This window comes from Malaclemys terrapin, chromosome 8 (genome assembly GCF_027887155.1).
Source record: "Malaclemys terrapin pileata isolate rMalTer1 chromosome 8, rMalTer1.hap1, whole genome shotgun sequence".
Classification (NCBI taxonomy): Eukaryota; Metazoa; Chordata; order Testudines; family Emydidae; genus Malaclemys; species Malaclemys terrapin.
Window position 1 is genome coordinate 81,165,551 of NC_071512.1, and position 27,927 is coordinate 81,193,477.

The following is a 27,927-nucleotide window of genomic DNA, read 5'->3' on the forward strand; positions in this document are numbered from 1 at the left end:
GTCCCTTGAGCTTTCCTTAGCATTGAATGGAGCAATCCTTTCTGTTAGCATTGCATGTTGGGGTGGAGTCTGTTTTCAGTGGCCATAAGGCAACTCATTGGGGTGAAAGCTAAACCTTCCCCTGGCCTTCAGGAAAAAGGTGAAGGTCTTTGCAGGGTGTGTGTGTATGTGTGTGTATATAATATAAGAGAAATTTTTCAAGGTAATACTTTATTTTTAGAGGTTTTTGAAAATTGATTCAGTTATAACGACAGCAAAAAGAGAGTGCCGGGGAGTATGGCAAAAAGATGGATATTGCCATTACTGCAACTTCTAAGTTCAGAGGGCTGCTTAAAGTGAAAGACAGGGCAGACTTCCCCCCAAAGGAAGGTGGGATGGCGGGCAGTGAAAGAGCAGAATGAACACGTGGTGGAGTCAGTCACCTGTCATGTTAGTTCCACATTTTTTATTTATTTCACTCAGTTTTGCAATTCTGACTTCCTTTGATTAACACTTCCCAGAGTGGGGTAGTGCTGGCAGTATTAAGCTTGGAAGTTAACTAATATGATTACTGCCCACTTCCATTTTATTTTTAAATGCTGTTTTAATTTTCCATTCACCAGTCCAAATCAGGAAATTACACTGGTGTGAGGAGAGAATGGGGAATCAAATGTGTTCATTCATAAGGACAGCTGTAGCTATATGCATTTAACTGAAGTAAATTACAATAGCACTGTATGTACCAGCAAATCCATAGAATAAAATCCAGTAACAGAATGACCTCTCAGGCTTTGCAGATATAATTGGTTATTCTATTAAAACCATTGAGACGACCAAGCACTTTTAGACACTTTGGTTGATGGCTCAATGTTCTAGACAGAAACCAGTTTCTGAGAATGTACCATTTTTGGGGAATATACCATTTTTTGCTCAAAGCTTTTGCAAACCAGGAAGAATAGAGGCTAAATCCATTTGTCAGAAAATGGATAAATTCCAGAATTAATTTAGCACACTAGAAAAATAATCAAGTAAATCACAGGTTTAATAGCTTAATGGAAAATTTTGATATCAAGGAATTAAGTTTATTGTCCGCCTCAGAATTTTTTTATCAGATCCATATGTCTTGGAGAATTATGGAGTTATTCAACAAGTAAAAACTTCTAAATGCAAACCTTAGTTAATTTCCTGATGAAGATAAGTTGATTTATCTGTCTTTGAAGCCACATGCAAACATTGATACATGCAATGTTCAAGTCATGGTGATTGAAATAATACTGTGGTCACTGAATTATTAGCAGTTCAAAAACCTTTCTTTATACCAGTGTGTTCTGATTCAGTTAGCCCTCTAGGGCAGTCTCTTCAGGTCACATTCTAAACACTTTGGGGTCTGTTCTGAAGAAGTTTGATCCATGTGTCTCTCTCACTGCCTAAGTTGTTGTTGTTGTTGTTTGTTGTGTGTGACTGGGATAGTGCAAAGCAGCACTACCACCATCCTTTAACCCTGCATATCGGCAGATGGCAATCCAAGTGCTCAACAACAGTGCCATAGTCAGCAGACCTCCTCTTGCCTCTGCTGCATGGAAAGGGAGAAGGATTGCTGCAGAAGAGAGTGATGCAGGGAACCTCCTCCATAATGGAAAGTCCATTGTGCTTCCTCGCTTGGTGGTTTAAAGGCGGAATTGTCTCGCAAGCAGGAGGGAACCTGTAACCCCTGTCTAAGCAGTCCAGAAGGGAATGAAAGGGAGGGCCGCCTTCCAGTAGCCAGAGGTTGTATGGGAGAGTGGATTGCCACCAACCCCCACAATGGGTGAGAAACCTGATGGGACCGGCAGTGATTGGGACAGCCCCAGTAGAAGCTGAGAAGAGAGCACGGATTATGGGACCTCACGGAGGGCCCCCTCTTCCTCCAGAGGCTTTATCCACCCATTGGTCAGCTGGAGGAGGCGGGGAACCAATTGGTCCCTCGCTCTCCCCTTTCATGAATTTAAATCCTAGACGTGCTCAGCTTATGGGACGAGTTCTATTCTTCCATGAGATCAAGAAATAAATGGAAACTTTCTTTAAAACACATGGACACAGTTTTAACCTTCCTGTATTCAATAACAGAACTGCAATCTCCTAACAAATGGGATGAAAGTCCAGTGGGAAGGCTAGTTGCTTAGTTGGAAGGTTACATAAAGCAGTGCGAAGGTGTCAACCAGAATGATACTTCACACTTATTCAGTGCCTTTCACCTCAAAGTGCTTCATAGACTGGTCACGGAGCACCATTGAAGGGCAGCCACCTTAGGCATGCAGATCTCAACCAGTGCTTTGTGCATCACATCATATAATGTGACCAAGGGGCAAGGAAGTGAATTTTTGCCAAGCCCATTACGTCCAGCTTCTGTTACTACAGAAAATGCTCTGGATTCTTCAATGCTCGTGAACAGCAGACAAGACACATGATCTTTTTTAAAAGATCTTGTTTGGCAAAAGTCTCCTCTCTCCCATATAGTAAATTGCATAGAACTCAGTTTATCTAATTCAAAAGAATGAAAGTGGAATTAACCTATAGTGCTACAGATTTTAGAGCTTAGAAGTATAAACCATGAGGCTTTACCCTTTGTCAGGGTAGAACAGTCCCAAATGCAAGTTTCTCCTTTCCGGTCAAGAGTACACTGTGAAATCAATCAGATGATGCTTCTGAGGAGGTGGAAGGTTGTGCCACAATCAAAGGCATACAAGGAGAAAAATAAACACACACATGACTGTGTGCTACTGTAAAAGTCTGAGATAAACTGTATAGTGGTCAGCAATACCACTGGCATCCTTAGCTCTCTCGTGGATCTTGGTAATTCTACTAGATTGTGTGGTGGCTGGGAAAAAAAGAGTGGGGAAAAAACTAGAGAAACGCTACCAAGTGACAAAACAGCTCCACTCCAAAAGAATGATGGACAGTGATGATTTTCCTAAGCATAGCCAACACTTCCCTTAGCTATGCTAGCTCCCTCCGTAAAGTTAATTAGGATAAGTGATTTTTTTTTTTTTTTTTAAACAGTGTCATGCTGGTGCCAACAGAACCTCCATTTGCTGACTGATCACTTTAGCAGAATCTAGCAGCACAGTGGCAACGATCATCCTGCATGTCCCAAAAGGATGGTGATGAAACTGAGAGGGGCAAAAGAGAGAGAGAAAAATTCTAACAGTTTAATTCAGATTGTCACGGGTTTAGAGGACTAGTTCTGTGAATCTTGTAGACTCCCACTCATCCTCTGCTTTACCTCCTTGTACCAAGGCCCTTGGTGTTATCTGTGAGCTTTAGCATCCTGTCTTGACACCTGCCCACTTTTTGCTGGCCTATAAATTGGTTGATGCTTAAAATGACAGTTGGGTGAACTCGGTCAATTTAAAGCATTACATATTGACACACAATTAGGAACAGACCCTTCTGCTCCTTATCATGTCTTAAATATTTTCCTTCATTTCTGTCTTAGAAACTTGTCCAGACGAGTCTTAAGTGCGTTGATGTTTCTGATGTATTTGCTATCTTGTAACTGAAGTTAGGTTGGAAGGCGTGGATCTTCAGCCCTAGCCAGACAATATTCTTTCTTGGGTTTTGCCCAGGTTTCTGCAGAAAGACTGTACTGATAGTGTTGAATGAGGAACAGACTGGTTTCAAGGTACACCCTTTATTATGAACCCAAACTACTTAGAGAAATGAGGTAATAAACTTCCTACTCTGTGCAGCTGCAGCCTCTCGCTGCCCTGTTCTGGGCTTCTTTTGTTTCTGCTCCAGCAGGAAATGTATCCCATGAGGCCAAAGATTGCATCTGGAATGTACAGGCAGTTTAACCATCTTTTCACTTCCTGGAGGACTTATGCTGTAGCTTAATTTTCCTTTTTTACATCCCTTTTTAAAAAATGTTCTGACTTAACTAAAACACTATCAAGATATTAAAATTACCATAACTAACATAACTTTTTAGGTTGCCTCAATACAACCAAATACTTCTTGAGCATTTGAGCAATCTTCATGATATGCTTCATTACAAACCCTCTTTAGTCAAATTCTTCTCTGTAACAAGATGTTGAGTCTCAAGGCTTGTCTACACGACGTGGCAAAGCATGCCACAGGGTAAAGCACATTCTAACATGTTGTGCTCTAACTGCCCTGCGTAGACCCTGCTGGTATGCTCTAAAAGATACACAGTTCATGTTAACGTAGTCCTGTTTGAAGCAGGACTATTTCAATGCAAACTAGGTATCTTTTAGAGCATGCTAGCAGGGTTTACACAGGACAGTTGGAGCATAACACATTAGAATGTGCTTTACAAATCACACCGCTATAGTGAGCTTGCTGATGCTATATAGACAAGCCCACAGGGTCAACTTGTGAATTGTTTTCCAGTTGTATGTCTGCTCTCACTTCATTTGTCTGGCAAGTTATCCCCCTCCTTTTTTTATCTACAAATACTAAGGGGTGAACCCAATCTGTTGGTTCTTCTAGTCTCTAAATACCCGTTGCTGTCACATTTTGCAGCTTAAGGCTTGTGGAACTTTTCATGTAGCATGTACCACGGGTTCTGCATCTCCTCTTAACTGTATCTTGTACATTACTGGGAGACACCCACTCTTTATGAATACATCTTCATATGATGCTATTGATACACTTTTCTACCCCGATATAACACGACCCGATATAACACGAATTCGGATATAACACACTAAAGCAGTACTCCGGAGGCGGGGAGGGGGAGGAAGGGGCTGCGCACTCCAGTGGATCAAAGCAAGTTCGATATAATGCAGTTTCACCTATAACGCGGTAAGATTTTTTTGGCTCCCGAGGACAGCGTTATATCGAGGTAGAGGTATATTTACATATCTGGATTTGTGTTGGCTTTCTATCCGTCTGTGGTAAATATCCTCTTAACAAGACCAAGCACCTCACATATGGGCAGACCCAAGACTGGTTGTTGGCCTCCGTACCACCACAAACTCTTGTTATATCATTTCTCCTTTGTATTTAAGCGTTAGCATGCACTTGCCCTGCACTGGAATTGTTCCTTTTATAGTCTTTCAGAGACATTGACTCTTCCACTTACATCTCTCTTTCAGTTTCTGTTATTACATTTATTTGTGCTCCAATGTCTATCTTGGATGTGACGTTAATTAGCCAATCTTTCCTGCCTTCTCTGCACATTTTAGCGTAATGGTTGGGCTTATTACAGTTCCTACATATTTGATTGAATGTTAGGCATTTCCTATACGCATTGTGGTTGCCGCATTGTTTTCTGTCTTCCATATTTTTGTCCTTGGCCAGTTTAATTTCTGTGAACATTTCCCTTGCTTGGTTAGCTGTCTTACTATCTGTCATGCTCTGTGCTTTCTCTGGGCTTTTTATTTGTGTTTCTGTTTGTTCTGCTGCTTAGCATATACATTTTGTCCTTTCTAGTATCAGCTCCATCTCCCCTTAGTTATCGTTCAGACTTTTTTTTATTGTTACACACCAGGACAATCTGGTCTGAGTCTTTTTATTCCATATTCACAGGACTGACTTTTTAGTTTTGATTCTGTAGCTAACTCCTCTATAGTTTTCCCCTTCATACTATGTAGGATCTTACTGATGAACAGAGTGGTGTCAAGATAAAACCTTTACTCTGAACAGAATCTCATCCGAAGAAGTGGGCTGTAGTCCACGAAAGCTTATGCTCTAATAAATTTGTTAGTCTCTAAGGTGCCACAAGTACTCCTGTTCTTCTTTATACAGAAATGAGGTAACTGACTTATTACTAACCTGTGTAGCTGTAGCCTGAGTGCCCTGTACTCTGCCCCAGAGAGAAGAGTAGATAGTTTGGTTTCCTGTGACAATGTTTATAAGAAGTGTAGCATCTCTACACTTCCTGGAAGGCTTACTCTATAGCATAGAAGGTATGTAGTCGGCAGAGCAGTAAGTAGTATAAGTCTTTGATAAAGTATGTGTCATTTGGAGGTACGTGCTTCAGCACTTGTGAAGGGAAAGCAGTTCTGTCCGTGGATAAATCGGAGTTGCAGACAAGGTATGAAATTTGATAAGAGAGGCAATCGCTGCAACAGTTGCTGGTGTGTGCTTGCTGACGCAATTCTCCTCCTCCAGAAAATTGGCTCTTTGTACCAGGCTCTATGTTAAACATCACCAATCTTCCTTTATTTATAACTTTTATTAATTTTCACTTTCAAGGTTGTTTGGGGGATTTGCTGGTCTGAAACACAGTTTGAAACTAACCAGAATTTGGAAGGGTGGAGAGAATGTCTTTCCCTCTACAACCACACTTAAGGTAAAATGAGAATATACCTGTATCTTGTCAATTATTGCTTATAGCAATGCTGCACAGATAGACCTCCATAACAAGGTACCATCAGGCTGACAATTGGCTTTGCTGGGCTTGGGGTAAGAATGGATCAGTCTTTAAACCGTCTATCCTAAAAGTGAACTTTTGGTTTAGTTGGTATGCACCTTAGGACTGTGGTATAAATTTGGTTACTTTCTCCTGATGCTGGTGGATCCTCTTTGGCTTCAGAATAGTTAGCTCTGTGACCGGGTACATGCCTATATCATGCAATTTCTAGCAAAGGGCTATTCTCAAGTGGAGAATCTTAGACCAGGAAACTGATCCATATCACAGATGTATTTGGTCTCTATTAACATGAGTATACAACACGATCTCTTAGCAATGTCCTAGTAGTCTTTCAAAAGGGTCTAGACAGGGGACTTGAAGGGAGCAACTTGAACCTTCACGTGACTTCCAGTAAAATGTAGGCCTGGTTGCTGGGCTTTTATACTGAAATACTTGAGAGTATCTGAGTTTCTGGAATTGAGAATAAAAAAAAAAAATCAAACTTTTTTTTTTTTCTCCCGTAGAAGCTGAATATCACTGTGCTGGCTTAGAGACAGCCTTTGTCATTAACTTTTTTTATTCAGTATCACTGCACTGCCAGCCATTAGAAATGGTCTCTTATGAGGCTCATGACTCACTGTCAAGGATAAATGATTAATGGGTTCCATCTATTTTAAAATCTTTCCTAGAAAAATAAAAAGAGTTTATTCTGCAACTTTACCCATACACTTAATTTGGAGTTTCATATTTTTTCCCAAGAGATTGACCTACACTTCTAAATTGAGTCTGAATCTTCCAGAGGATTTTTTTCATTGGTTAGATGGTCAATTTAAAGTTTTATTTAGAAAGCAGCAGAGCTCAGGGAATCCAGACTTTTTATTTTATTTTTTGTTGTTTGGTACTTCAAAGACTGGATTTGCAGCATCCGTTGCGTGCTGGATCTTAACTTGCACTCAGCCTTCACAAGTGATGGTACAGTTCACTGACTGTAATCCTAGTATGTTCTTGCAGAATCTTGGGCTTTCGAGAAGAGGTCTCAATCTGTGGTCTGCCAAGTGCCTTCCGTGGTAAGGAGACAAGAGGGTGAGGTAATCTTTTATTGGACCAGCATCTGTTGGTGATAGAGACTAGCTTTTGAGCTTACACAGGCCTGTACTTCTCTGAGTAGTCTCATTTACTTCAATTTCTGCATTTTTGACTTCTAATTCTCTGTTTTAGAAACTAGTTTAGATGTATCTCAATTGTTAACACATCCAATATGTCTGTTACCTTAATCACTACTTTACAAGAGTGGACAGTTCACATGAATAAGGCAAGCAGGGTTTGGCTCTTAAAGTCCTGGACAACAGAAAATGAAATGGCGTATTCATTGGTTTTCTAGCATACATTGAGTTTCTGTATGCTTTACTGCACCTGTCCGTGTAACATTAATGATTTCTAGTGAGATCATATTAGAATTTACTCTTACTTCCAAGATTTTTTTTAAATGTTTTTTGTTATATTTATTTCTGTGGAAGCTAAACTTAAAAGGGAAGTGGTTCAAAATGGTTTGATAGAAGATTTCAGTTCTGCCTGTCTTCATGTACTTGGTTTTAAAAATTTTATTAATTTTGTCTTACCACCAAACCCTTTACACTAAATAATTTAGATGTTTTGTAGTTCATAAAACGTGCAGTGTGAGCAGCTCAGATGCAAGGTCCTTTTCCGCTTTCTGCTAAGATTAAGCCTCTTTCATCATGTGTAATCTTTGTTGGGAGAAAAGATGCATACAACTCATTTTGAGAGCCTTTAATCCACATTCTAGTACGTCCTCTAAAAACACACATGTAACTAGAATTGTGTCTTGTATGTTGGTGTGAGATATAAATCCTCTTCTGTCTCGTCCTTAATCCCATTAAACGGATCTGTTTTATTCTCTCACCCCCTTTACCCTTTCAGGGCTTAATCTGTTGCTTCTGTCAGTCTCTTCTGCTATGTTGCTTTCTGAAGCAAGTGTTTTTGGGATTCTAGCAATACCATTCTTTTGTGCTCATTTGTTTCCGAGTACTTCTGTGGTATTTCCTCGTCCTTCACTCATGCTAATCCTATGATTGTTGTTGTTCTACGTGAAACTTCTTTGTTTTATAATTCTTTGACACTTGTTGAAAAAATGTATACGAGCCCCTGCTCTGGCAGCAGACAGACTGGCTCACTTTAAAAGACACTCTCTCCACTGCCCTTTCGGTGCCAATATGGGGTGGGGGGAAAAGAACCTCCAGACTATTAGACAATCACAATATTTGGAGGAATAGCACAGATTCCAGTTACATTCTGAACAAATTCACAAGCTCCAGACCTTCCCTCTCAGCAAGCCAAATGGTGAATCCAGTGCTTAGGCAGAGTGCTCAAAACACTGACTTCTCTTTATTAAAAATAAACATGCACAAACTGTAATTTATCCCAATACCATTTTTTTCCCTTGCCGATTTCTCAGACTAACACTAAAGGAGGCATTCAGACTCGACTGCAGACACACAGCCTGACTCCACTGAGAATATTACAGGAAATGACCACATCGGAAGCTTTAATCTACATTACTCCCTTCACTTTCAAAGTGTTCCATGGTTTTGGTGGCACAACAAATCCAGGGAGACAGTGTCAATGGTTCTGTATTATTCTGTTTGCTTAGGCTTCCTTTTCTCTGTCATGACTTTGCTTTGTAAATAGTGTGTAACTGATCAGAATGTTAAATGACCTGAGGCATGAGTCATTCAAATAGAGTAGAGCCTTGATTATCCAAAGGTCACTGTAGTGCATGTAGACATCCACGCAGAAGTCTCCCTGAGCTTCCTGCTTTGGGGAAGCTGCCCACGCTCTCTGCCAGTTCTTATGAGATAATTAAAGATGTTTTTTAAAAAGGAACACATCTCTATTCAAACTGAGAAGAGTGGGAGGCAAAATCTCACTTATCCAACCCCAGGGATATCACCTGGCTTTGGATAACAGTAGACGTTGGCCAGTCAGGATTCTATTATAATTACATTATGATGCTCCAATTAACTTTCCTATCGATCTACACATGCATCTTTTGTAGCAATAAATTTGAGGGTGAGGGAGAGGAAGAAGATGGCTACGGATACGACTCTGTTTGGATAACTAAGTCATGCCAAAATTAAACAAGTTTGTGTAAAAGAGCTTGGTCAAAATTAACTTAAAGTAGTTCTGTACATCGGGAATATTTTTGAGAAGGTAACAATCAAAATATGTACATAAACTACATCTTGCGTTCTAGCACTACATTGTATTAACACAAGGCAACTGGTCACTTTTTTAGTTTTTGGTTATTTTGATTCACTACTTTAGCAAAACCCAAGTTAAAAGTTAAATATAGCTCTCTAGAGACTAATGAACAACTCCCAGGTGAGTTTTTATAGAGTCTGTTTTTATACATTGCAGCAGATATCCAGTATGTAGCACTCTTTTACAAAAAGACTCTATGTATTCTGTTTTTAGGAGGCTGTGTGGGTTAAGGATTAATAGTTAATAAAGAAGTGACCATCCAACTCTGTCTATTTAACGCCAACCTGAGTTCTTTGGCAAAATTAAATTCTGTCTCAGCTGGCCAGTGTTGAATATTGTGAAACAAATATTTATAATTTGACACTGTTAGAGGTGTTTTGTTTTGGTGATTTTTTTATTATTATTATTATTATTTATTTTTCTGGAGGGCTCAGAACAAGGACTGTCATGGAAACTGAATAACATATCACTTCTCCACCCCCATAAAATGGGTGGTCTTTCCAGACAAGTATTGAGGTGAGGTGTGTGTTTGTAACTTTTTTTATTATGGTATGTATTCTCCTTTCTGAGTCACAGACTAGTACTGTGGAAAATGTTATTTCCATGAGCGCACAAGTTTCCATCTAACTGGAGAGGTAAAAGTGTTCAGGAAGGAAATCTTACCTTTTATCCCAAGTTCAGAAAAAGCAAAGTGTAACTTTTTTATTTACTTTAAATGTTGGCAGGAAACTCTAGTCTGTGACCTTTATTAAAATGATAGACTTGTCTAGCCAATAGTATAATGATACTTTTCTGTTGATTTTTAAAAGAATCTTATGGGGATTTGCCTTACTGAATATCCAGATACCTGGCTGAATGTTTCTGACCTCATGGTTGTTCTAGAAGGCAGTAAAGATGCTAGATCCTAAGAGGTATCTTGTTCTGCCAATATTGCCCAGCACAGAAGAGCACTGTGTACTGCTTGTATGTTTGTGTTGGCATCATTGCCGTGGTCAGCAGCCTTTGTATTCAGTGCTGTTTAATGCACTGATTTATGCTCTTGCCATCTACTAGCTAGAGTGCTAATTATCATCTCCTTTTTCCAAGGTTGGGTGGGGCACAGTAGCCAGTTTCTTGGCTTAACTAAATACATAGATTGGCAGCTACGTCAAGTCCAGGCAGCCTCCACCTATTTGCTACCTATCAAGGGTACTCTGCTTGCACCGTGGGCAGGTAGGAGTGGAATGTTGGGTTTCTAGCCTGGCTGGGTTCTTGCTGCCAATTAAGGTACTACGGGGTTGGTCCTGCTAGTGCCTGCCCCAGACAGTAAGATGAGCTAGCAGGAAATCCACTCATCCTATCCACCCCTAGAATACTAATAGCTCTCCTAAAATGTGTAGTAATAGACATTGCTGCAGTTGCCAGTGTTCAGTATGATCTAGAAAACTGGCTAGAACTATCAATAGAGTATTGACATCAATACTCTGTGCACGTTTTTGCAGATGGTGAAGTACAATGTCAGTTAGCCTGGTCTAAGTGAAGTGTTGTGTGGTGATTGCTGTAGCCCTGAAGACTCAATACCCAACAACAGGGGTTCTTAACCTTTTTTTCTCTCTGAGGCCCCCCTCAACATGCTATAAAAACTCCAGGGCCCGGTATGGAGGGGGGGAACCTCGGGGCATGGGCCTTGGGCATAGGTGTCGTTTGACGTCTATGGGGGGGAGCAGGGGCCAGCAGGGCTTGAGCCACCTTCGCATGGCAGGGTCAAAGGAGGGAGTGCCACCTCCACCCCGACTCACCTCAGCAGGCCACCCAGCCTCTTTGGGATGGGGGGTGGGGGGGTGCAACCAAAAATTATAACTCAAAGGTGGGGAGCTTAGCTCAAAACGTTTGAAAACAGCTTAGGGTGCAGGGAAGGGATACTAGGGCCTGTATGCTGGGAGGACTCCCCTGCAGTCCCTGTTTCTGGAGGTGTCTGCCAGCCATGGAACCAGGTTTCCCCACCCAGGGGGCTCTTACCAGCTGCCTCAGCGGGAGCAAAGGGGGCTGGGAGCTAAGGAGCAGCTTCAACCTGGAGCACCAGCAGGAGACCAGGGAACGCTGCCACTGCCTGCTCCATGGTACCAGCCAGAGCAGCAGAGGCTGCCTCGCACTGCCTGGCTCTGGCTTCCTGCCTCCGATCTGGCCACGGGGTTGGGAGAAGAGATATGGGGGCGGGGGAGGTGTGGAGCTGCTCCCAGGACTGCCGTGCTCTTGTGCTGCTGTTGGGGGGGGGGAGGGGGGGGAGGAGAAGGGGAGTGCCCTCCATGTCCCCAACTCTGCCATGGGCTCAGGGCTTCTGCCCTACAGGAAGCACGAGGGCTTGGGGCTCCAGGCTTCAGCTCCAGGCTTCAGCACTGCAGGGTGCCCCACAGCCCCCTTGAAAGGGCTCACGGACCCCCAGTTGAGAACCGCCGCCCTACAATATTGTTTTCTTAAGCAGGGAAAGAAATGTCAAGTAATATTAGATTCTCTCCTAATTTAAGATTCTCTTAGCTGTGATAGTTTGGTGTGAATTCCTTAAATATTTAACGAACGTGGGGGGGGGGGGAGCAGGGGAGTAGGCTGTCAACGACACTGTAAGCAGGTGACTTGTAGGGTCAAATTTTATCCGGTTACTAAGAAATGAATTTAAAACAATGAAGTCCTGTCCAAGCCCTTTCCCAGGCTTGGCTGATCCTGGGGTTCCAAGTTCAGGGCTGCTTAGTTAACCCTCTAGGTCTTCTCCCCAAATCCCACCTTGTCTGGGCTCTTATTTCATCCAGTTGGATGTCCTCCCACCAGGCTTAATCAGCCTTAATCAGGCTTAATGATGCAGTGCAGGGACACCTGTCTGCAGGACAGAACATTCACCCCTTTTGCCCTGGCTCAGTGTGTTCTTTATCCATCCCATCACAGGCACTGCAAAATATTTTGCCATTACAGTAAAGAAAAGCATTTTGTTTGCTGAAGACACAGTGATTGCTATTTTAGGCTTAGACATTTATTTAAACTGAGGAATTTTATTTTTAGTCAACAAATCAGATTAACCATATTAAACAGTGTCTGCATTCTGTAAAACAGAAACTTCTTGAGAAGAATACACATCAGCCATGATGAAGCATGTTGAAAACAAACTTCTGAAAATGACTCTTATGAAGGACTAGCAATGAGTACTTGGGCGGCAGAGTTTTGTTACATCAAGAGCCTTGCAGAAAAACCTGGAGAAGCAAAGCGTCCCAGACAATGCTATGGAAGATGGATTTGCTGGAGACTGATAAGATCCGTCTTGGCACAAGGAAATTGATGGCAGCTCCTAACCTGCTTCTGTTGTGGAGGATGTGGGCTTTGGCCAAATCTTTCCAAATAAGTGTAGCCAACTCTCATGAAATTGTTTTCCTTAAAGCCCCAGCTCCTGGGGTCAAGTGGATATATGATGATTTCAGCCTTAATTCTTAAAGAGAAAGTAAGTTTCTAGCCCAATGTGGGTGTGGAGAAATCTTCAAAATGCGACCCAATGCACCCTAACGGCTCAAATAGCAGAAGACCAAAAGAATACAAAATCTATTATTTTTACATAATCTCATGATTTTAAAGCCAATTTCGTGATTTTTGGTGAGTCTGGCTCATGATTTTTGAACATTTGGGGTTGGCAATATTGATAATATGATACGAAGTGAGTTTGCTTGAAAATACTGTCAGTATTAAAGACAACACAATAATTTATTCAGTCAGAAGGAACAAGTTCACAAAAGAAGTAGTACTCTTCTCTGCCCTGTTTCCCTTGGTTGCACAGCTTATCGGATCACTAAAGAGTCAAAGATCCTTTGCTTTGCATTTCTAGTCCGTAAACGGCAGACACACAGGAACCATTTCAGATGTTTTTCCAGGTAGGCTTGATAAATGGCCGGTTGCCAGGAATAACTCTCATCGTGTTATCTGAAATAATGCCATGAAAATGCTGAGAGCATTTTTGGACGTAAAAGTATACAGTTTGGGCTGCTTTGCTAGGGTTACCATATGTCCGGGTTTTCCAAGACATTGCATCTTTTTTGAGCCTCTCTCCTCGGTCCAGGCGGATATTTCAAATAACAGGAAATGTCTGGGGCTTTTGCAGCGCAGATGCTGCAGCTCAGAAGGAGCCCCGATTGGTCTGCTTCCCAGTTGGTCCCTCTCCTGCATTGGCAGCTGACTGACCCATTCCCCTGAAGCCACAGCTGCCAGATCCCACCCACCCAGACCCTGGTTCTCAGCCCTGGAGATGGGGTCCCACAGGGAGGCACTGACTGACAGCTGTTGCTGCGTCTGGGCCTTGTGCCAGCTGCCCTGCCACAGTGACAGGGAGTGACACTGCCCCCCACCTCCAGTGAGTACCTCTGCTGCAGGTACCCCTTCCCACTCCCCTGATTGTACCTCCCCAGCTCCTCTCCCCGCAGGGTCCTCTATTTTGGGAACCTGAAATATGGTAACCCTGTGCAACTTTGTCTACACCCTGCAACTTTGGATAAATGATAGAGGTTGGGTGTTTTTGTTTTTGTTTTAGAATCAAGGCTTCATGAGAAACATCAATGCAATGAACCAGATGCTGGATCATCCATTTTAAACATCATCTGCAGCTGTTTCCAAAAGCTCTGTGAGCTGCAAAGCTGCCTGGTTGTGAACTGGGGTTCTCTGGAGATATCAAGATGGAATTCCACATCCTTTATTACAGAAAGCCTTGTGTAGAAAGTGATCAGAGACCACTGCTGTACTCAAACAGGACAGAGTCTGAGGGGAGCCTGTGATTCAAATTCTTGCAAGGTATTTCCTCTGAAGGTGCAAGAAAAGCTCTTGATGCTTACACATCTATTTTGGTGCCAGTTATTTGGCTCTGATGTTCAGCTTGTCATGGAAGAGCCTGAGCAAGGCATCAAAGCTATGGGAATGGGGGATGGGAAGGCGGAGGAGAATCCTTGTCCTCTTCTGTCTGAGTATTTTAATGATGTAGCATCTAAAGACGAATCCTTCTTTTCATTCAGCTCAGAATTTCATTACTGTGCTATGGCCACTGCATGTGGGATGGCTGAAGGGTTTCAGAAAAAGAAAAGTGAGAGAAGATAAAATTAATATTAAAGTGGGAATATGCAGTCCAACCTCTGATACAAAGAGCCTCATTCCAAACTAATATATCTTACTGCTGGGAAAAGGCTGTCTCTCAAGCTCCATTAACTGCAAACGGTAGGGAGTCTGAGCTAGTGCTGTCCTTCCTGAGCTTACTTTTTCCATGCGTGGCCTTTCCATTTTCCCAACCGGGCTTTATCTTCCTCAGGGCTCTGTACCCGGGAGGCTTGTTGGTGTAGATGTGAGGTGCCGCCAGAAAATGCAGAAAGGCTTTTGTGTTTTTCGAACTGTAATCCATTTGCACTCCATTTTAAGGAGTAATGGCACTACTTGTAATTCTACACCAGGTTTTCAGATTTTAACCTACTTTCCACTGCGCATAGTTTCCTGAAACTCTCTCTACAGGAGTTACTCCACACAACTCAAGCACCTTTGCCAGATATGCTTTAATGTAGTTTTTAAATATGCTGCTGATGTTTCTAAAACTAAGCAATGTTCCTATTGAAGCTTTTAAAACCATTGAATTGTATTGCTAGGAGAAGCTACGTGAATATAGGATTTTTTTTTTTTTTTTTTTTTTTTGTAAAACAGTAATTTTATATGAATTGTATAATGTCGTATCCAGACTTGTATTTATACACGGCAGTATTTTTAGGTAAGTATTTGGCATCACATGTCAAAAGTGGATTTATCACATCCCTACTGAATTTCATGCAAAGAAATATTGATCTGGTAAAAGGTTGACTCATAGTTAGGCCTCACAAACAGTAGGAAAGAAAAGGAGAAACAAATCCTTAACCCCTTTGTGATTTTTTTTTTTTAAATGCATGTCTGATCATTTTTAAATTAAAAGAAAAAACTGTCTCATTCAGTGCTAGAAGCAGTGCGTTCAATCTGGGATATAGCCTACATTTATCCGTCAAAGAAATATGAACATTGGCAAGACATTTTGAGAAGTCACTCTAGCTCAGAGCAGCCACAAGTGCAGGCAGTCAGTGTGAGCTGCTTAAGAAAAATGTGTAATTAGATACAAGATTTAGTTCATGCTAGGGACCTGGAATGAAGTGAAAGATCAGAATGCTATTGAAAGATGGCCTCTGGGGGTGATGTAATATTTGGATCCCAGAGGCAGAACTTGTTTTTAAAAAATACTTTTATCCTTTTTAAGGAAAAGGATGACTAAAAAGTGAAATCATGTCGGTCTGCCTCAGATAAGGCAAATGAATAAATAGGGCTTACTCCTGCAAGGTAAGCACATGCTTAACTATATTTATTTATTTAGCACATTTATAGTAAGCACATGCTTAACTATAAATATATGAGCAGTCCCCTTAACTTCAGTGAGACTGCTAGTGTTTAAAGCCACAGTATTTGCCACCTATCCATAGTACCTAAGTTAACAATATTGTTCAGTATGCTACAGTCTTGCCTTACATACAGTATTATCTTGACAAATATTTTTGAGATTTAGTGATTTTACTTTCATATGTTGATTAGGCGACTTATATAATCGTGGTATTTAAACAAGTGCTTGGTCAGTAATACTGTTGAATGTGTAGAGCCCTGCGCTGACATAAAATGTATATCTGTGGATATAAATAAAATATCCATGGAACCGCGGTGCTCTACTGGGAACTGCAGCAGTGAAAGCAGCAGCGTGTCGGGCCGCCGCTCGCAGGAGCCAGCACCCAGCGTGGACAGATACTCTGCTGTGGCTGTACTGCCACCGGCCCTGCCCATGGGGGCAGGCACCAGGCTCACCAGCAGCTGTCTCTGGTAATGCTAGTGTGTGCAGGCGGCTCGCACGCCCCCAAACAGGAGTCCCTTCCATGCGGCAGTCTGCGTGTCCTGTTAGTTGAAGTTAGAAGTGCTGCCCTATTACAAGGTTGTACTGTGTTTGTAAAATCAGTAGTTTAACCACTACTTTTTAAAAGCATCTTTTATAAATCTTCTAGCAGCATGCATTGCTTAAAAAAGATTTTCAATGTTTTTTTTGCTAACGAATTAATCTCACTGATAACAAAAACTGTATTTGTTAGGTAAATCATTCCTTTACAAGACTAATACTGGGGCTACAAGTATTTTTAATTGAGTTCCATTTGGTCCTGTGGGGAAGACAGCTGTTTTAAGCATGGAGTCTGTTAGTAAGATTAACGACTTTCCTCACCAAGCCTGTTTTAGTTATACTCTGTAAAATATGACAGTGCAAATGCAAATGAGGCCCTGATCCTATAATCTAATCCATGTGGATGGGCCCTCATACCTGATCAGTGTCCCAGTTAAGTCAGTGTGGCTCTACAACAGTACATATGGAGCCTATTGCAAAGTGAGTGCCTAAATGGCAGAATATCTTCATGTACAGTAGTAGTTACTTAACAGTTCTAAAATCCCAATCCTTAAATCTCTACCCTTTGGAAAGTACTTATGCTCTCAAAGTCTCTTATAATAACATGTTAAGTTGTATGCTGTCCTGTCAAACACAGTAAAAAAATTGTTTTGTGTACAGAGAGTCTGTGTGTATGTGGCTGTATGTAATATACACACAAACAAAATAAAGAACATGATGTGTTACCTTTTGTAGGTGGCAGTAAGACCAGGACTAAATAAACTTTCTTTGCAAGATCTACAGTCAATTTTTTGTGACCTTAAGTTTTACCTTTTTAAAAAACTTGATTACAAAATGGAATGATAATTTATATTTAATAAAAATTGGTGGTAAAACCAGAAGTGAAATTCCAATTGTATTCAAGCTGCAGTAGTTATATCTTTATCATAGTGTTGCCTGTTTCAAGGAGGTTTTAATGTAGTCTGGTCTCAGTGAGCACTTGTGAAAATGCCCTATAAAATCTAATATCAAGATAATTGGTGACAGTCTGCAATTTAATTAAGTACTTCTATCTAATCTATAGTGCACCCACCAGACTTGGTAAATGAGTGCCACTAGAATTGTATAAACAGATGACTAGTTTGTAACTCCACCTTGCAATGAAAGAGTGGTTGGTTGGCTTTTGGTTTGGTGTAAGAGAGGACTGAGGTGTTGGGTGCTGTGGTGTTTGCTTTGTTTTCTTTGGGTTTGGTTTTAAAGTTTATAGTAAAAAAGCTGATGTGAAGAGGGGTGTATTTCTATCTGAAGATAATAAACCTCTAAGGCTGGAATGGACTTTCAGGGCTAAATTACCAGCATCTCAGTTACCTATTGAAAGTGATTATTGATTTTGTTCTCTTTGATCAACAGAAGAAGAGTATAAAGAACAAAAAGAAAACAACACATACCCCAGCATGTCTTTAATACAAAATTCTTAATTTCAACAAGAAAGCAAATAGAAGCCTGCACCTTCTCCATGGAAAAAACTTCTTAAAGGAAGGAAAGTTTGTGTGGCTTTCATAATCCGGTCTTGGGGAATGTTTTATTTTGTTCATATTTTACCTTATCCCTGTTGGCTGCTTGTGAGATCTGATTGAAAATTCCATGAGCAGGTCACATACCAGAAGGAAACTTAAAACTCTACCTTTTGGTTTTGCTGGCCTGACTGACTTTCCTCATAAGGATCCTGTTTGTTCTTTTTTAATGCAAGTAGGATCCTCTTGTATATAGAGTCATAAAACAGTGAGTACAGGTTCTTCCACGGTACAAGTTCTTCATGACTCTCCTCGTTCACTCAGATTCTAAGAATTCAAACATTTTTGAACATATTGGATTCTTTACCAGTTCCAGCCATTGATCTACTGCCAGTTTTCACTTCTCCAGCTCTGCTAAAAAAGCCAACTGTTCTGAGGTTCTGCCATCAAGAATCTGTACCTTGGCATCCAAACTGAGTTGTGTGTTGTGCTCCAAAGCAATCAATTTAGTGGTCTAAGTACAGCACTGGGAGCCAGGAATTCCTGCATTCCAATCTGCACTCTCAGAAGTTCTCTCTCTTGCCTTGGCCAAATTACTTAGACAGAGAGGTTCATTTTCCCCCATAGCTACTGTAGAAAAGTAACCTACATCAGACATGTAGTGAGGATTAAATAATATTTTTAAAATGCTTGAAAGATATTGTATATGTGCCAGTCCTTTATTGACATGGCTTCAGATTTCAGCTGCAATTGAGAAGAATAACTTACACTCAAATTACAGAGCTTAAAGATTTGATTTATCACTGATGGAGGTCGCCATCAGATCTTACCTCTTTTTAAAAAGGCATTTGCCTTTCTTTCAGGGTAGTCATGGCTCTAAGTCGGTATGGGAGCTTTTTAGTCTATAAGGCAGAGGTGGGCAAACTAGGGCCCGCAGGCCACATCCAGCCCGTGGGACCATCCTGCCCGGCCCCCGAGCTCCTGGCCTGGGAAGCTACCCCCCAGTTCCCCCGCTTGTCCTCCTTTCCCCGCAGCCTCCGCTCGCTTGCTCCGGCGCAATGCTCTGGGCGGTGGGGCTGTGAGCTCCTGGGGCAGTGCAGTTGCAGAGCCCAGCCTGACCCAGTGCTCTGTGCTGCGTGGTAGCGGCGGCAGCGTGGCCCAGTTCCAGCTGGGCGGTGCGGCTGTAGCACCGCCAGCCACTGGCACTCCAGGCAGTGCGGTAAGGGGGCACAGAGCTGGGGGGTTGGATAGAGGGCAGGGATTGGATGGAGCAGGAGTCCCAGGGGAGGAGGGGCAGATAGGAGGTGGGGGCCGGGCCATGACCTTTCCCCTAACCAGCCCTCCATACAATTTACGAAACCCGATGTGGCCCTCAGGCCAAAAAGTTTGCCCGCCCCTGCTATAAGGGACCATTAAATTCTCTAATCTGACTTCCTGTATAACTCAGGCCATAAAACTTCACCATTACCTTGTATTGAGCCCAATAACTTGGCCTTAAAACTTCTGCAGTCCTTATGTAAGCAAAATCCCTAGGAGATAACGTCGGGGTAGGATGGGGGGGATGATATGAACTCTAATCTCCTGTTCCATACTAGATTTGATTCTAGTTTCTTTTTGCAATGTTTCTGCAACTTGAAGCAGTGTATTGTCTTGGAATAAGCATCTCTTTGCGGGCTGTTCTTGGCTTATTGCACAGGATTTTATGCATGTAAATCATCAGCATAATGTACTGTGATCAAAATAAGTAATCAGAAATCCAAGTGTGTTTTCTTTTCCTGTTGGAGCCAAAGGGCCATATATCAGTTTTTCTGCATGAAACTTTCCCTGCTAGGTTTGGTATTTGGGAAGTTGCACAGGGCAGCAGGAGAGGGATTCTTTCCCCCCAATTTTATCTCAAAGTTGTTCTGCCACTACTGGTCCTCTGGCAGGGGGCAATGGCCAATGGATTTATATAGGGATGGATCAGGCCCCTGCATACTGTAGCACAGGGAAACCCTTGTATAGCACAGCTCATGAGCATGTGGAGGAGTGTCCCAAACAAAACAAAACAGTCCCTTTACCCTCAAGGAAAAAATCACGTAGCATTTTATAAATAGACAAACCTAATAATACTCTTTAGAAATGACTAATCATCTAGAGCAGCAGTTCTCAAACTTTAGCAACCCGAGGACCCCTGTTTTGATTTAAAATTTGTCGCAGACCCCCAAAGCCTTCTGCTGAACCCCAAGACCCTGTCCACACTTCCTGCCCCAGCTCCACCCCACCTCTCCTCTTCCCCAAGTCTTTCCACCCACTTCTCCAAGCGTGCCCCATCCCTGCTCTCCTCCCCCCCCCCCCCCCCGCACACGCCTCCTGCATGCCAGGGAACAGCGGCATGCAGGAGGAGGAGTTGATCAGAGGGGCCCGCTGACCCCCTGGAGTACCCTCGCAAACCCCAGTTTGAGAAACGCTGATCTATAGTGTTTAATAGTGAGATCCTTTCTATAGGTTTTTTTAAATGATTCTGCATAAGGTTTAATTCTCTATAATATTAGGTAGAAAGGACCTAATTCTCTGAATTCTGTAGGCCTTCCTTTTAAGGGTAGGCATGCTAACTGAAATGCTACGGCATTGCTCAGTGAATTGAGGTGAGCTGTATGTACTCTTCATTCATCAGAAGTCTAACACTGCTAGTGAGAGCTTCTATGGTGATCATGATAGATGGGGGATTTAAACCTGTTGCTTCCTTATATTTATACACATGTGCACCCATGAAAATCTGAGCTACAGTGAGCTAGGGTGAATGTATCTGAAAGTCCAGACCCCATTGCAGCAAATGCTTTGGGAAGGATGTAGCTTTTTTGAAGTCAGTGGAACAAAATTGCACCAGCTGAGGATCTTGCCCATATACCCCAATGGGCCATTGTGCAGTAGTAAACCTCAGACCAGTAAAATTTTGAAGGATCAAGCCTTTAGCTAGTAACGGAGCAAATAGAGCTTCTGTCATTCAGGTGCAGGACAGGCAGTGAAGCGAAGTGGTGTCTCTAGCCTTTCTCTCTGGAAACCCAAGGGTTGGGTCACAAAGGATGATCATGAGTTTGGTCTCATTGTAGTCCCTACTCGTGCACAACATGAAACAACTGTCCTTTCTGGCACAGTTGGCAATCTGGGTTTCACATGCCTGGGCTTAGAATAGCAGGTTGTTGCCAATCAGGCCCTCATGAGGAAGTTAGATATCAGGTTCTGCTTTTCGGAAGCAATAAAATTAACTTGCAAAAGGAGGAGGAAACATGAAAATAAAAGATTAACAATACTGGCTCAGGCCCATACAGGTAACTAGTTACATCCACATGGAGCATCTTGTTCTATTCTATACCTCAGTTCTAGTCTAATCCTGAGCTTTTCCTAAGTGAAGACATGCCTATGGTGTTGGATTCAAAATCACACTGAATAATAACTTTGTTTCATTTAATATTAAATATGATGGGTTATTCTGAATTAATTTGTGAATGTTTGCAAAACACTCTGAAACCTTAGGATGAAAGATAAGGTGCTATGAATGTTTAAAGTTCATTGTTAGTGAGTCACAACTATAGCTGTTCATTATGACCGTTGCCAAATGTGACAGATCTCCACTGGGAACGAGGTTGAGATGACCAAGAATATTTTTATATGTGACTCAAACCAAATCTTGAACTTGGATCTCACGATGTAGAAAGAGGCGTGTTCTAAATTACAGCACTAGTTCATTCCTTTTTGTACTATGTTTTTTTCTCTCATTGGGAGAGATTGCGGAAAAAGGAAGGGTAGACTTCTGCGGAGCTGGATTTTTTCCCCCTCTCTCTAGCACTTTCCCCCTGTTCTTATGTTAAATGGGAAAACACAGAGGGTGCAACATTTCTGTTATAGGACTAAGTGTGGATGGACATTAAGATCTATATTAAACAACTGAAGAAATTCATGGTACAGAAATAAAAATAAACAGAAAATAAAAATGGCTCTCCCCTATTCCATACTTTACTTCAAGTAAAATATTTTATCTTTATACAACAGGTCCTGTTTTATTTAGCGAGGGACAAGGAAGTGCTGTACTGTAACAGTTACTGTGGGTGGAAAAATGTTCTGTACTATGCTGGTCTTAGACTGCCGTAAAATATTTCTGGTCCAGATGTTAAACTGTTATATTTTTTTCAGAAGCCTTGTTAAGTTGCCAGAACATCAGATTTTTTTTTTTTTTTAAGGATTTTCCAAACCCCAGCTGATTATCACAACATACAGGAATCTAAACTGAGTTTTGGCTCAGAAGCATCTGACAGCTGCAAAAAATGTGTGACGGCACAGGTTCACAGAACTATCATGCAATGTCCTTATAAGGTAAAACAGTAAGTAAGTGAATTCTCTCTTGCTGCCTGATGTCACACTGGGATTGACGTGAGCCGTTGAGTAACATGTACTGAATTTAATTAACTATGTAACTATGTAAAACAGAAATATAGAGGTATGGTATGTTCTGTGGCCTACATGGTAGTGATGCTTAGAAAAAAAAGATATACCAGTTATGCTAACTAAAAACCTGAAGGCAAAAAATTACATTAGGAAGGTAAATTACTGGTGAAAGAACAGGTTAAGGACTATTTAGAAAAGCTGGACATGCTCAAGTCCATGGGGCCGGATCTAATGCATCCGAAGGTGCTGAGGGAGTTGGCTGATGTACTTGCAGAGCCATTGGCCATTATCTTTTTGAAAAATCGTGGCGATTGGGGGAGGTTCTAGATGATTGGAAAAAGGCAAATATAATACCCATCTTTAAAAAAGGAAAGAAGGAGAATCTGGGGAACTACAGACTGGTCAACCTCACCTCAGACCCTGGAAAAATCATGGAGCAGGTCCACCAGGAATCCATTTTGAAGCACTTGGAGGAGAGGAAGGTGATCAGGAACAGTCAACATGGATTCATCAAGTCATGCCTGACCAACCTGATTGCCTTCTATGATGAGATAATTTGCTGTGTGGATGTGGGGAAAGCAGTGGACGTGATGAACCTTGACTTTAGCAAAGTTTTGTGTATGGTCTCCCACAGTATTCTTGCCAGCAAGTTAAAAAAGTTTGGATTGTATGAATGGACTATAAGGTGGATAGAAAGCTGGCTAGATCGTTGGGCTCAACAGGTAGTGATCAATGGCTCAATGTCTAGTTGGCAGCCGGTATCAAGCGGAGTGCCCCAGGGTTTGGTCCTGGGGCCAGTTTTATTAAACATCTTCATTAATGATCTGGATGATGGGATGAATTGCACCCTCAGCAAGTTCGCGGATGACACTGTGCTGGGGGGAGTGGTAGATACGTTGGAGGGTAGGGATAGGGTTCAGAGTGACCCAGACAAATTGGACGATTGAGCCAAAAGAAATCTGATGAGGTTCAACAAGAACAAGTGCAGAGTCTTGCACTTAGGACGGAAGAATCCCATGCACTGCTACTGGCTGGGGACTGACTGGCTAAGTGGCAGTTCTGCAGAAAAGGACCTGGGGATTACAGTGGATGAGAAGCTGAATATGAGTCAGCAGCCCTTGTTGCCAAGAAGGCTAACGGCATATTGGACTGCATTAGTAGGAGCGTTGCCAGCAGGTCGAGGGAAGTGATTATTCCCCTGTATTGGGCACTGATGAGGCCATATCTGAAGTATTGAATCCAGTTTGGGGACCCCCTCCCCCCCCCGAAAGGATGTGGACAAATTGGAGAGAGTCCAGCGGAGGGCAACAAAAATGACTAGGGGTCTGGGGCACATGACTTATGAGGAGAGGCTGAGGGAACTGAGCTTACTTAGTCCACAGAAGAGAAGCATGAGGGGGGGATTTGATAGCAGCCTTCAACTACCTGAAGAGGGGTTCCAAAGAGGATGGAGGTAGGCTGTTCTCAGTGGTGGCAGATGACAGAACAAGGAGCATTGGTCTCAATTGCAACGGGTGAGGTCTGGGTTGGATATTAGGAAACACTATTTCACTAGGAGGGTGGTGAAGCACTGGAATGCATTACCTAGGGAGGTGGTGGAATCTCCATCCTTAGAGGTTTTTTAAGGCCCGGCTTGACAAAGCCCTGGCTGGGATGATTTAGTTGGGGTTGGTCCTGCTTTGAGCAGGGTGTTGGACTGGATGACCTCCTGAGGTCTCTTCCAACCCTAATCTTCTATGATTCTAATCTTTAGAGTCTATCTTAATCTCAACAAAGGAGAGGCAATTCAAAGTTAAGACTGAGATTCAGACCATCCTATGGCTTGTTGTTTCTAGCTATTACAGTACATGTTTTTTGTTTAGATCATGCAATATTCAGTGGAGACCACAGTATCCTACCAGAGATCATGCATTACTCCTGTTCTTTTTGCTAGATTTAAAATCAGAGTGTACTGGGATTTTTTTTTTTTTTTTTTTGTCGTCGTCACTGGAGTTCTGTAATGATGCTGCCTTTGGTGGGACACTTCTGACGATATCTATTCAGGACAAATTGCTTAGAGCAGGGCAGTTACAGCCCCCTCCCCCCCTGCCCCCCAGTATCACCACCAGTGCCACTTGTTATGGGGACAAATAGTTATGAAAACCAATACCCCCAGTAAAAAAAAAAAAAAAAAAGTTCTCCCGATCCAAAGGACCAAGCCCCAGACCCAGGTCAATGTACAAGTTAGATCTTACCCACAAATCACGCTGTTGCCAATCCTTTAGAATGTAAAATCTAAAGATTTATTCACTTGGGTTGTGTAATATATGTCAGGTTAAAGAAACAGTTGATCATGTGCTGTGGGGATGCAAGGAGTGTTCCCAGGGGAAAATGCTCTTGATGAAGAACTTAGATGCTTTAAGGTGACCAGCTGCACAATGAGGAGGTTTGATAAGAATATCAGGGAAAGTGGGGTAGCATTTAAAAAAAAAACCTCTACTGTGTTTTCTTAAGAATGTAGAGCGGGGTAAGAGAGTAGTAGCATGAATGTACATGGAATGTTGTAGATGGTGGCTATAGACTCAGTAGATGAGTTTACTTCATCATAAAACATAAGGAGAAGAACAGAATGAGACTCTAGAAGGAAAAGGCTGCCTTCTGAGCCCCTGAGCCTGGGGACTAATTGGAAGTAGGACCAGCTGAAGGAGAAGCTGATTGAAAGCCCCATCTGGCTTGAGCTGATGAGTGCAGCCCAACAAAGGGAGCTGTGGGCTTCCTATGCCAAGGAGGGAGAAGTCTGACAGAAACTCCTGTCCCCCAGGAGGAGGGCTGGAAGATTCCCAAACCTGAGGGGCGAATCTGTGGGCCAGGAAACCCAGGACTAAAACCCCCATGCTCCTAAGGGGAAGGGCTGTTAAGACCTTACACTTAAAGGAGAGCTCTTTTGGGGAACCTACATGAACTAAATAAACTAGAGCACAGAAGAAGGGGAATATTGATCAAAAGCTCTGGAGGTGAGTGATTTATTTCTGAACCCCAATAGAGGGTGCTGAGGGAAGTGTGCCATCAGGGTCTCGCTTAGCCAGGAGCAGGTAGGCACTATCCCACCCACTATCCAATGGGAAAGAAGGGCTAAGATGTAGGAGAGGAGAAAAATCTTTGTAAGTTCAGCTGAGTGAAATGTTTCTGAACTTAGACTTTTAAATCTAAAGTTTGCAGTAGAGACCCTGAGAAAACATTTGCTGTAATTTCATTAAAATGAGGCTGTAACACTGGGAGGCATTATTGAAAATTCTTGAAAATAGATCTTTTTACTGACTGTCCATGTATTCTATTTTGGTCTCCAGTGGGCCAGAGGAAAAGCCCTAATTCTGATTGATTGATTTCTGTAGCAAAAGGGGAAAGGCCAGTGATTTTTCTTCAGTCATTTTGTTCTCTTTTGTTTGTGTTGGATTAATCCCTATAGTGTTTTCCTGTTTATTTTCTGTAATTCATTAATGTTTTATTCTGGTCTCTTAGCATGTGGTATATTCACACAGAATGAATAGACCACAAAGGAAGTCATCTTAAGGTCAAAATCTGCGGCTCCTAGTGAAATCGGTCATGTATGTGAAAGCAGAAATTTGTCCATAGAATACAGATTTATTATTTCTACTTTATAGATGCTCCAGTCAGGATGTGGGCCCTGTTGTTTTGGGTACCATATAAACACTCAAGAGGGATCACTGTACTTTTCTTTTGTGTCACTTACTGTTATTTTAGTTTAGTTGGTAGATTAGAGAGACTTGTAAAGATTTAAAATGTGCAAGAGGAGATTAGAACCGGGTGTAACTCCATAGTGTACTTACAATTAATCCTATTGTTGTAAATGAGAGGAGACTTGGTCCCAGTCCTTTTATTTAAATTAGATAGTCTTCAGGTAACTGTCCAGTCAGTATCACTGGTGATAATTAAGGACTGTAGTGGAGGAGGAGTAGTTTGTGTTTTGAAAAACCTCCTTTTACATTTCAAACCAGAAAAAAGGTGTTTGTCCCTAATTTCATAGACTCTGATGGACTTTTGCTATTTTCTTTTGGAAGTATCATTATTCAAGGGGAAAATAACCACAAAGGTATATCAATTCTCAAAAAATCAAGATGTTACAGTTCAATTGTATTTCCAGACTCTACTGAGTTGTTGGAATGCATGGAGTTTAACTTTCCTCTATGATATAATAGTTTAAAAGAGATCAGGGTACATTTTACCATAGTGTCTAGCAATGTGAGTTTATTCAGACCTTTTGGCAGACAGTTCTGCACACTCTCTAGCTAAACCGTGAATCATCCATTGTTGGCTGATTCCACTCTAGTTGCTAAGAGATCTGTCAAGTGCATATTGAGGTTTAATTCTACATTTGCTCTAAGAAGGGCTAGATGTATTAAATTGGAAGATGTCACATCCTTCCTAAACAACTAATTAAGGCACTGCTGTGAGCCTGTCTGTTGGGGAAGGGAGGGGCCTGTAAGCAGCTGGAAAACTTAACTCTGGTTAAGGCTGGACTCCTCCCTCTGTCTGGGAACACTGGACTTAATTTAATGTTGGATTTTCACAACTGGATGCATAGCAGAAAGGGGAGGAGGAAGGAGACATAAAATATTACTTTGTGAAATGCCTTGTTTTGCAGTGTCCTTACATAAACCCGCTTAAAATGATGTAGGGCTACTTCAAGGAATGCAGTTTTAGTAATGGAAAGACAATACATAATTCAAATCCAGTGTGGTTTTATTTAATATTGTACCAGTTTAATGTTCTCATTTTCTAAACACATCAGTAGAAGCAGCAGGTCAGTTTCTTGTGGTGCCACTTAGTATACACAGTAATTTATCTTTAACCACAAGGGTGTCTAAAGTAGCTATAAGCATTAATCAGATGTCTGCTGCTACCCACTAACAGAAAATAATTATCCATTCTCTAATCCTACGAACAGTAGATGCAGCACAACTTCAGCGTCTTTTCATGTGTGCAGGGACTTTGGTGAAATCCTCTTTAAAACATGTTTTAACGGTTTCTAAAAATTGCTGCTTTGGCTTGTCAGTATTGTGCAGTCTGGAAAAGGGGCACCAGAGTGTCACGTTAGGCTCATTATCGCCTTTCCTCCCTTAGGTTCAGTGAGGAAGAAGAACCTAGCCTCTCTCTAGTAAATTATTGGGCTTAATCCTCCTCCCGTTGACCAATTTCAAAACTTACATAGGCTCATGAAAGAGTGGATTGGGCCCATTGATGTTTACGGTGCAAGAGCTATATTAGGTGACTCAATACATAAATGGAGTATAAGGCCAGAAGGGACCATTGTGAACCTCCTGCATAACACAGACCAGAGGGCTTCCCAGAATTAATTCCTGTTTGAACTAGTGCATATCTTTTAGAAAAACCATCCAATCTTGATTCAAGAAAGTCTGGTGATGGAAAATCCACCACAATCATTGGTAAGTTAA

General features: G+C 41.9%; 1 protein-coding gene and 1 long non-coding RNA gene across 4 annotated transcripts in view; both read left to right on the forward strand.

The window, feature by feature from the left end:
* DDAH1 (dimethylarginine dimethylaminohydrolase 1) overlaps positions 1–27,927 on the forward strand; it is a 145,913-nt gene that overhangs the window by 62,519 nt on the left and 55,467 nt on the right. The window contains exons 1-2 of one of the 3 annotated variants that reach the window (XM_054037403.1): positions 6,231–6,274; positions 22,270–22,402. The exons of the other annotated variants lie outside the window; for them this stretch is intronic. Coding sequence (XP_053893378.1) covers positions 6,246–6,274; positions 22,270–22,402 — 162 coding nt within the window. The 5' untranslated portion in view covers positions 6,231–6,245. Of the gene's footprint in view, positions 1–6,230; positions 6,275–22,269; positions 22,403–27,927 lie in introns of those variants that run through there. 3 annotated transcript variants of the gene reach the window in all.
* On the forward strand, positions 12,701–19,297 carry LOC128841896 (uncharacterized). Its single transcript, XR_008445927.1, has 3 exons — positions 12,701–13,076; positions 14,154–14,410; positions 17,946–19,297. It is a non-coding gene; the product is annotated as an uncharacterized LOC128841896 (long non-coding RNA).